At 41.2% G+C, this 10,313-nt stretch overlaps 1 protein-coding gene across 1 annotated transcript; it reads left to right on the forward strand.

Annotated features, from left to right (window-relative positions):
- Positions 1 to 4,520: 4,520 nt before the first annotated feature.
- T265_05190 (hypothetical protein) lies at positions 4,521 to 9,257 on the forward strand (the record flags this gene model as incomplete). The annotated part of the gene is made up of 3 exons (XM_009170134.1): positions 4,521 to 4,601; positions 4,683 to 4,807; positions 8,936 to 9,257. The coding sequence occupies 3 exons, from the start codon at positions 4,521 to 4,523 to the stop codon at positions 9,255 to 9,257; spliced, it is 528 nt and encodes a 175-aa protein (XP_009168398.1).
- Between the last annotated feature and the right edge of the window lie 1,056 nt (positions 9,258 to 10,313).

Raw genomic sequence — 10,313 nt, forward strand, 5'->3', positions numbered from 1 at the left:
TTGGATATTCCATCATACCTTTGGAGAGTATGAGCAGCAACTTGCAGGTTATCTTTGCTGCAACATGAGAAGCAAAATTGCGGTTATCAAGATGGCGATATTTGTAGCGGTAACCTGCTTCTCTCTATTTTTTCGTTGTGTATGGACTTCTGTTTTTCCATTATATTTAATGTATTGTTTGCATCCCGAGATGCACAAAAATACGTCCCAAATGGGGTAGGAACTTACACCATGTACTCCGTTTATATTCCGTAGGGCCAGCAACTTTCCTTACTCAGCCCTGGAAAATTCCTTTGCTCACGAGTAAAACAGCGTTCTAATTAATGTCCACATGAAGAATGACTTACCACAAATCATACCTCCCCTCAAACAATTGCCAAAACCTCGCTTAATTTGCGCTGTGTCCCGACTTTATGATGTGAAAGCTATCTTGCTCACTGATGCGGCTAACTAACGGAAATCACCTATGAACAAGCCCAGGCTTAGGAGAAAGTTATATGATCAGTGTCACTGGAGCATCATGTTTGTATGCATTTGTCGCCAGTACGAAGTGGACAGAGCATGCTACACACCTGTCAGTTGGAATGAATAACCACTTCATCTTCCTGAGCCTCATTCCCATCTATCTGCTAGCGTGCTGACTTTGGAAATTTCCATACGTAAACAAAGGCGGGTTTGACAGTCTAAGATACCATCAAAGACGCTAACAAACAGCATGAGGCGTAAACAACATTTTGTCGTGCGGCAATAATACATGCATTGTAAAACGTTCAGTTATGCATTATTCATCAAGTATTCACTGTTGTTTACATGATTAACAGAGGCGTATTTTGGGGTGATGAAGAGTCAGCTCGCGCGGTAATTGTCATCCCTAACTGATATTTATCACAATTAAGATAGGGCGAAACAGCACACGTATAAATAAAAATGTTTTACGTACACCATTCATCATCAGTGAGGATTGAGCCAAGATAATGTATTATTTCACGGAGAGATTCCAGGGAATAAAGTTCATCTTCGAAAGAGTTAATTTGTTTAAGCGATCAACTGGTCCTTTGTACTGTAAAGTTTGTTTGTGTGGCGGAAGTTAACAATTAGAACAATTAGTTGCGGCTTGCAGTTTAAGTCACTGTTGTGGTCCATTTATTTTTTCTCTCTCAGATCAGTATGTTGGACCCATCGATTTTGAGTGTACTTTGGTGGCGATCGCGTCTTCAGTGCCGACACAACACCATGTACTGCACCATCGCGCAAGTAGACATATAATGTAGTCTGAGTACACTAGTATTGGTAGCATTAAAGTCCAATAAACCACGGATTACAGAAGTAAATTTTAAAAAAATTTCACTGCTCCGAATAAAAAACTGAGCGTGGGCCTAAGTGGATGGTTCTACACGTAATTGTCAGAATTACGTTTATGCACGTTCTGTGAATCTCTATCGTTCAATCAGCAGGTAGTATGTTTCCCTTTGATGTAGAGGAATAAAACCACAATAAAATGGGACGTACAAGTAGATAAAAAATTCAAAGGAGAAAAACGTTTGACACAACCTAAGGACTGACCGGTCAGGGTCCCTATTTTTCGTTGTACTTTTGCCACAACGAGTGAAAGCGTCACCTTTGAAATTAGGTGGAAACATCTCAATAGTTTAGGATCTTTAATCCACACAAAATAACGCACTGAACGTTAGCCGACTCATGGGGTATTTTCGCGGCTGCATATCACTGGCTGACAACAGCTCTCAAAACCTGTGTCCTGTGTATGAAAACAGCTATCTCCACAAACAGAATCCAGGGGACTCACCTTTATTCGTGTAGATGGAGCACTTTTGGCTGTTGATAGTAGAAACCTTTTGCAAAAATCTTGCTGTTTCCGTAATTTTCACCCAATATTCAGAAACTCTCGAAGAGAACAAGTACGTCGGCAAAGTATGAAATCATTGGCCCTGGATAATAAAGTTAGCCAACAAGCCGTTTGCAAACACTTACCCATGAATTGCTAAGGGAGAAATTCACGTATGCTGCACAGATTTTTTGACGAACAACGGGAAAGTTGTACAAATTGACCGAGAAATGGGCTGACAATTTTTAGTTTGGAGATCATCAGAGTTTTTGTGATGAAGAGAACGTGTCAGAAATGTGTCTAATTTGCATTCATCATTAGTATTATGAGGCCAATCCAAATATATATATCTGCACTCTACAAATTCAGGCTGTTATATTTAAAATGCCAAATTTACAATGGCGTTAGCACGTACGTCGTACAACTGAACAAGTCTATGATGTATCTTCTAGGCGTTTTCAACATAACTGAAATTTTGTAAACCTTTGTGGATCCACTAACCCTCTGCAATTATCGGCATATTACCTGACTGAGTGTTTTAATGCCAAACTGAAATTTATCTTAGTTTGTTACCACTCTCGACCACTGACGTTAAAAACAGGGACCGTTAGATTCTCATCAATTGCCTGCGTTTATTATGTCCTAAAGTTATCAAAGTAGCGCTTCCAGATGTACTACCAACCACTGTGATTATTGAAGATCTACGCTAGTTTTTGTGGCGAAATGAACCCTCCATTTTTACTGTCACTTGTCCGTTTGGTTCATTTTCATTCACTGAGAATGACCGTGGAAGTTTTGTTGAACCGAAAGAGATGTTTAGCTACAGTTATTTGTAGAAGGTCAAACTAAAAAATTACTGTCTAGGTTGATCCGGAACCTTATTGCAGATTTCATACCGAAAGTGAACCAAGTCTGGGCTGCTGCCATGGAAAGCACTGTATGACGGCTTCATTTTTATTTTAAATTATCAGCACTGGTCACCCTACTAATTTCCAGGGAGTCTGGAAACTATGACATCTCGGCTGGTAGTTTGAATATTTAACCCAAAACGATCTTCCTTTGTAAAATGGAGCTTAGAGAGTTGTTTGAAGATGAAGTCTCTTCTCTCGCTTCATTTATACATTGGAAACTTGCGAAAGGCCATTGTTTTATCGGATCTTTACTAGTCATTCGCCAAAAACTGATTCACAAACGCCGCATTTTGACAATATAACATGACACAGGCCCTATTAATGATGACTGATATAAAAAAATTGTCACTGAAAGGGTATGGCATATTTTCTTAGAAGTTGTGTACAAATGGTCTGTGTTTCTTAGCTAGCTTGGAATATACAGCCTTTATTTTCCCGGTGTCAGATAAAGGTGAATACCTTATCTGAAGATATGAAACCTCTTTGTATGCCTGACTCAATGGACCTGATGAATCTTCAGGAGACATAGAATTTGGTAAAATGCTTGAAATAAAAGATAAAGTATACTTAGATTATATATATTTTTCCTCATGCCCTCACCTGTTTGGTGCATCCCAGTGCATATTGTTCTATGAAATTGTATCACCAGCTCATAAGACGCTATCAGTCAATACGCCCAGTAAACCCCTTTAACAATAGCGTAATTGATAATTAAGTTTGTCAGTACAGCTTGAGCCAAATATCTAGCAAATGGACGTAAATATTAAGACTTTACTTAGAAATGGATACGTGGCTGACTCGATAAAATCAAGCAGGATTCCGATCTGGTGCGATTTGTTACTACAAAATCTCCAGACTCTCTCAGGTACTGGCAGAAATTTGTAGGTAAAAGTGACACAATATTAGTATCCCTGGATTTCCAAAGCACTTTCGACTCATTTGACTAGTCTGTTTTCCCTGACATGCTTTCTCAAAAGAAAAGGCAAGACGTTTCTGGGTATAATAAATTCTTGTTATTGTCGGAGTTCTGGGTGTATGTGCATATGGAAGGCTTACCAATGACCTCCATACACAAAATCGCGTCTGTCATGGACACTCACTTCCTTCTTTTCTTTTTAAATTCGCGAGTAATAGGATAATGAGACGAACGCTGGAAGGTTTCCAAAACCGCATCTTTCACATATCCTGTGACGAAAACCTTGTCAATCTGGAATATGCAAACAACATCGTTCTCTCCTTCGAAAAGGATTGGAAGACACAAATGTTTTTGGATATGTTGACCACAGTTATCCCGTCTTGGGATGCACTTTGCATCCACAAAGTGTTGGGTCATTCTCGTGGGCATACAGTCACTGAGCATGCCACTTACAATCCAGGGGGCGACACTTGAAATCGTGGGACGTTTTACGTATCTTGTAAGTCATATTCTTTCTGATGTTGATATGACAAAAAAATCATAGGATTGCGTCGCGTTTGCCAAACTGAGGTACCCCTTGTGCAATTGCAGCATATCCCTAAATCTCAAGGCGCGTGTGTATTAGGCTGCAGTAAGGGCAGCCTAATTGTATGGCTCAGAGACTTGGTCTGTTCAAACAGGGGGTCCGAGATGCATTCAGGTCTACGACAGTCTTTGTCTATGAACTACAGCTTGTGTGGGATGATGTTGGCGTATACGTAACGAGGTTATTAGGGAACGCGTTTTCGGTTGCCCAATGGGATTTTCATTTAGAAATGCACTCAGTATAGGAGCCTGCGTTTGTTAAGCTATGTATGGCTTCTGTCGAACTATCACCTACCGGGGAGCGTGCTGTTTTCCGTGCCTAAATATTATTAATGGAAGCAAAGTGGTGGCTAACCATTGACCTGGCGGAGTGATTTAGAAGTGATTACGATAACTCTGGATTCTACCAAATCAACTCGCCTCCCAGGATAGGGACCGCATTATCCTCAATGCAGCTGGCTGTAGACGCAGCAAGATATGGCTTCTAATCGAAGCCTATGGTGGTTGTGTTGCCGATTTCAATCCAGGTTGCCTGAATGAGTGCCCGGAGAGGTGGACAATTCGGAAGAATTGTGTCAGGCTCGCACTATTTCCCCTCCATATCGGCTTTCATTGTGTTTTTTCATACGAAAGATTTCCGTTCAACCGTGTTTGTACGGCGGCTAAGTATGAAAAAAATACTGGGTTCACCCAAATAATTTTCGTCATTTCATAGTCACGCTGAAATGTATCGGACGTAATCTTGCTTTGTATGAATTTAGTGGCTTCAAATTCAAGATTATCATTTTATTAAGAGCAAACAGCTCAACTGTTTTACCACTTAGAATGCCATAAAAATTTCTTTGCCTTGCAATTATTCAGTTAAAAATTAGTAATATGTGGAATCTAACTAGATTTAATTGATTTCCTTTGGCGTGCACGCCTAGGATGAACCTAATTAGTTAAGTATTCAGTTTGCAAATAACTTCCAAAGTTCCACAGGTATTCGATATCGCACGAAATCCATTTTGTTTGTGAATAAATTTTTACTTTGTTGTATAGAAGTTTCTTTATCGTCATTTTGGCAGATGTGAAGTTACGTCGTTTTCAATTTTTTGGGCACGATTGGGATAAAGTATTTTTCCATCTTTTTTCACGACAGATCATCGTCAGTTCCTTAATAACGACCTTTGACGACCGAAATTTTTAGAGATGCTCTACACCAATGCTGTATAATCGCTCCGAGTCTGCACATATTATTGCCAAGAATGAGTAACGTTCTCCGTAATCTCAACTGTCTCAACAAAACAGTCATGTTTGATCAAAAACCGTAGAGAAAATTAGGCCCAGTTATTTTACCTTATGTATGTATGGCTCTCTGGTTGGCTGATTTCAGCAGAAATCCTCAAAATTGTCAATTCGGTTCAAGTAAGCACAAATATCGCTTTTTAATTTCAGATGCTCAGCTTTTTCTTTACAGGGTTTAGTTTCGGTGAAAGGATGGATCGTTCCGTCATAGTGACCTATAGCAACCCATAAAAAATTTGGAATTCATTTTGAGACCGAAATTTGTTACAAGTTCCAAATGACTCGGATATATCCTGGAATTTGTGTGCCTTAATCGCAAACAGCACACGTATGCATGGCCATGCTACGTATACGACAAAATTCAGGTTCTTGACCACAACTTTGCAACCAACAAATAAATGGAGATGGCATCACCGGTTGATTCGCAGCACATAAAAAGTTGATAAAATGATACTTAGGTTTGCAAGCCTTAATTATGCAAAAAGGTGGAGAAGGGCGCAACAAACACACTTCTGTGCCTTGATGCCGTTACTCTGCCGTTGCTCCATTGCCTTCGTTGCTTGCTCAACTGCTCTCCGACTGAGCATGAGTATGGTATTCTGGACATTTTGTCATTTTCTTTTTACAACACCCACTTATTTAGTTTGAATACCTTTAAATTGGATCTCTATCGGTTGAAAAATCAAGTTGTGCGTGTGAGTGCAAACTAGCCAATTTAATTACACCACCAGTGTAGATAGCGCCATTGTTCTGCTAAATTGTCCGTCAATTCGCATTCTTGTGGCAAAAGCATTATTTGTGACAGTTGACTGCATAGGGTCTTGGACACTCGCAAGAAATTCGGCGCACTAGATCCACGACAGCTGTTCTTGGAATAGGACCAGCTACCGACTGGTTCAGAAAACACAGTAGCCAAAGCGATCATTTGGACTCTGATGCAAGCTTGGTACAGAGACGACTGTTGCATTGAACTTTCATGGGCAGACATAAGGCCGGGCTATTCCAATCAGACAAAACATTTTTTAGCTCAGCACCGGCTGGTGATTATTCCACAGCGTAAATCGTTTTGTGGACCGAAATTGAGTTTAATACAAACTTAGTCGCGCGACTTCGGAGTATGCCAACACGTTCGGCGCTGAATGGTTCTACGGCCTAAGACTCCAAAATGGAATAGGTAGCTGCTCGAAAACGAGGAAAGAGAAACTCTTGTCAAAAGGACATCCAGAACCTAACCGCAGTGACCACCAAGAGACTTGCACGGATTATGAGTATAACGTCATCATTGAGGATCTGTCCAATTGGATGGATGATTCCACAATTTCGCTCTGATGGTTCTCCAACTTTTATTGATTTTGTGGCAGGTTTCTCGAGAGGTATTCCTATGCATCTAAATTATTGTGTCACCTAATGATGTAAAATACTTCCATTCCGTACATTTGTAATGAGGGTATCCTTAAAAAATATAGAAGCTCCCATAATTTACTTCTGTATGTTGAAAAACACAAAAATGTACCCTTAACTGTAAATAAATTTTGATTTTCCTATGGTCAAAACCCATTAGTCCTAAAATGAAAATGGATGCTTCTCATTGCAGACAAGTAGGTAATAAGAAAAAGTGTATTTTTTGTGAAATCCAATACCGAAAATTTCATGAATATTTCGAAGCAAAAGTTCAGTCTAAGCTCTGGTGTTACAAAAAGGTTCTACTGAAATGAGAAGTTCTCACAGGGAGTGATTTCATAATGATTTGCTCCGACAATTTCCGAATCTGGCTTCAGAGTTTGATGCGTGTATAGCCCGAGGTGACGATAAGGATTGGAGTTTTTGTCCGGAGTTTCCCCTCCTTATGATCTTGGGTTTCCGCCGAACACTACCTAGAAAACAAAACTAACTATTGAAATGTCAGAAAAACTATACCTCACTAATAACTTGAATAAAACAGGAAGGACTTGTGTGTGCACAAGTTTTTGACCCGTAAGTAATAAATTACCGGTAGCCGGAAAAGTGATTTTACGTTCTACCTACAACAGAGCTGTGTTCTGTCAATCATTGGTGAGAGTTAGTTGCAAAAATCTTGTGTAATTGTGTACAACACCCCAACTTACCTCTATTTATTGTAATAGCTAAGAAACTTTTTTAGTCTTAACCGCTACTGCCTCGGCAAACAGCAGAATTGTGAGTTTTGATTAATAGTTAGAGAGCAAATTGGCATCAACCTGGTAACCAGTGGCCAAAAGATTTAAGCTAATCGATAACGCTGCGATTGAAGATTGACTGCTTTTGTTTCCATTTCTTTTTTAGTTGATTTTTGTCCCAGAAGGGTACACTCTGTCTTTTTGCAGCCTATCTGGCCTGTTCCCGTAAAGCATTTTTCAGGCGGGGCAAGTACTGAGCCCCGCTACTCATAGGTTTATTTCTCTGGATTAAAAGTAGCGGTAACTCAATTCTTCACACTTTTGATGCTTTCGGAAATTAAGTTGTTCCGTTCTGAAGGTGAGTCCTACAAAGACCGTATTTCTGATAATTTTTGGTCCATTTAAAATTAAATCTAAGCCATGCACACCTAAACAAAACTTGTACAATGTAGAACATAATGTTCACGAAGAGTTAGGACGACGTTACATCGCAGCTTTATAGGCTGAGACTACGGAGCTGTCTAATATGACCACAAAGATATTCTTTAACCAGTAAACTTGGCTAGTAGGTTAATTTTGCAATTATTTGGAACGTTATCAGCCCTGTGTTTAGAGGTTTCTACATCAGTTGGACTTATTTCTGAGGGAATGAACAAAGCGATGGTCAGCGGGGCCCCTGTATTTATTTGGTTAGCATCAAAATAAGGTCGATCAAAATCACCCTAAACATAGTTAGAGTTGTGTTCAGTAGGTTTTTCATTCTTACGCTACAACCGACTACGAGGAGCTGGCAATCTAAACCTCCGATTCTTAGCTGAAAGTAGAATCCTGTGTTTATAGAGGTCCGTCATGGTCAAGTCTGAAGGAAATAACGATGTCACACAACATTCTATCGTACATAGAAACGGAGATGCACGACTACACACCAACAGACCACACGTATTTAATCGATATTTATACTTACCTGATGTTCAGCTGGATTCCACATGTCTTTTTGATGATGCATTAATAAAACTCCGAAATACTAAATACCCATGCAAAATCGCGTTGTGTGCGTACATTAGTAGAAACATTAGCAGCGTTTCTACATTTTTGTTTTTGAGCAGTGCATCTGTTAGACCTTTGTGGGGCTTATTTATCGATTTATATATAAAAATCTTGGATGGAAAAGTATCCCCAAACTTCAAAATTTTAACTGGCTATTTAGTGGATGCTACCTTAGTTGGTCAGTTAAATTGTCAGCTACATTTTAGTGCAGGATTACTCACCTAGTACCGCAAAACCAAAACATTCGTTGGGCTTGGGAATCAGAGTATCAATTATTTTGGCGCTCCAAGTGCAATGAAAGGTTTTGTCGCTATCAAACGTGGCCATCAGCCACCGGTGGAGAGCCACAATTCAAGACTGCCGTTCCTTCTGGGGCACACCACTTGATTGCGATCACGCCATGGTGCGCGCACGCTAACCTGGCGGCCGCCAACTACAAATCAACCGTGGACCCAGTTGGACCACGTGGCCATCAGCCACCGGTGGAGAGCCACAATTCAAGACTGCCGTTCCTTCTGGGGCACACCACTTGATTCCGATCACGCCATGGTGCGCGCACGCCTGACAGTTCGTTTCCCTTCAGGCCCTCGCATGTCGGCAAGAAACGTGCCAATCCACTATCTTCGAAGAACTGCCATAGCTCAACAGTACCGATCTGAGCTAGCCCAACAACTCTCCACAGTAAAACAATACTGTGGTGGCAGTGAACATGTGGATGAAGCGTGGCAAAATGTGAAAGGAGCTATGCTAGCGGCGTTCAGTGCTGCCTGCCCAACTTCTCCAATTCGACCACAAGACCACTCGATGTCGTCGAGGTCGTTATCCATGATTGATGCCAGGAAAGCCATACCGGCAGGCAACGAGTATGACGGCGCACGCAAATCCCTCAAACGCCAAATAGTGAAGAGTCTAAGGAAAGACCGAGAGCTCGGGTAGACATCGAAAGCTCGGGAGATGGAGAAGGCTTTTGCTACGGGAACGAGCCGCGCCCTTTATCAACTTATACGATAGACTGGCCCTGGGAAAGCAACGGTCAGCAAAACGACAGATGAAAATGATGGCTCATTAATTCACTCGCAACAACGTCGACTGGAGAGATGGGCCGAACACTTCGAAGAGCAGTTCAGCTGGCCTCCTGCAACACAGCCAGTGGAAGTAATGCATACGGGCGCATGGAAGGTAAGCCTTGATCGCCCTTCAGAAGAAGAAATAGGGTACAAATAGCCGTACTGAAGCGTGAGAAGGCACCAGGACCGGACGGTCTGTATCCAACCCTCTTCAAAGAAGGCGGAAATTCCATGGTGACCCACTTGACAAAACTTATTGGTACTATGTGGGACGAAGAGTAAGTGCCTGCAGAATGGGGCATGTCGACAGTGATCCCTATCTTCAAAAAGGGTACACGGACGCTATGCGAAAACCACCGTGGCATCAGCCTGTTAGCTATGGCATCGAAGGTGCTCTCTGGTCTTATCCTTCGAAGGTTGACTGAACACAGGGAGAAACAGATCCGTGAAAACCAAGCTGGGTTCCGTCCTGCAAGGGGTTGCATCGACCATATCTTAACCCTCCGACAGATTCTGGAACAG

Source organism: Opisthorchis viverrini, assembly GCF_000715545.1.
Source record: "Opisthorchis viverrini unplaced genomic scaffold opera_v5_94, whole genome shotgun sequence".
NCBI classification, from domain to species: domain Eukaryota; kingdom Metazoa; phylum Platyhelminthes; class Trematoda; order Opisthorchiida; family Opisthorchiidae; genus Opisthorchis; species Opisthorchis viverrini.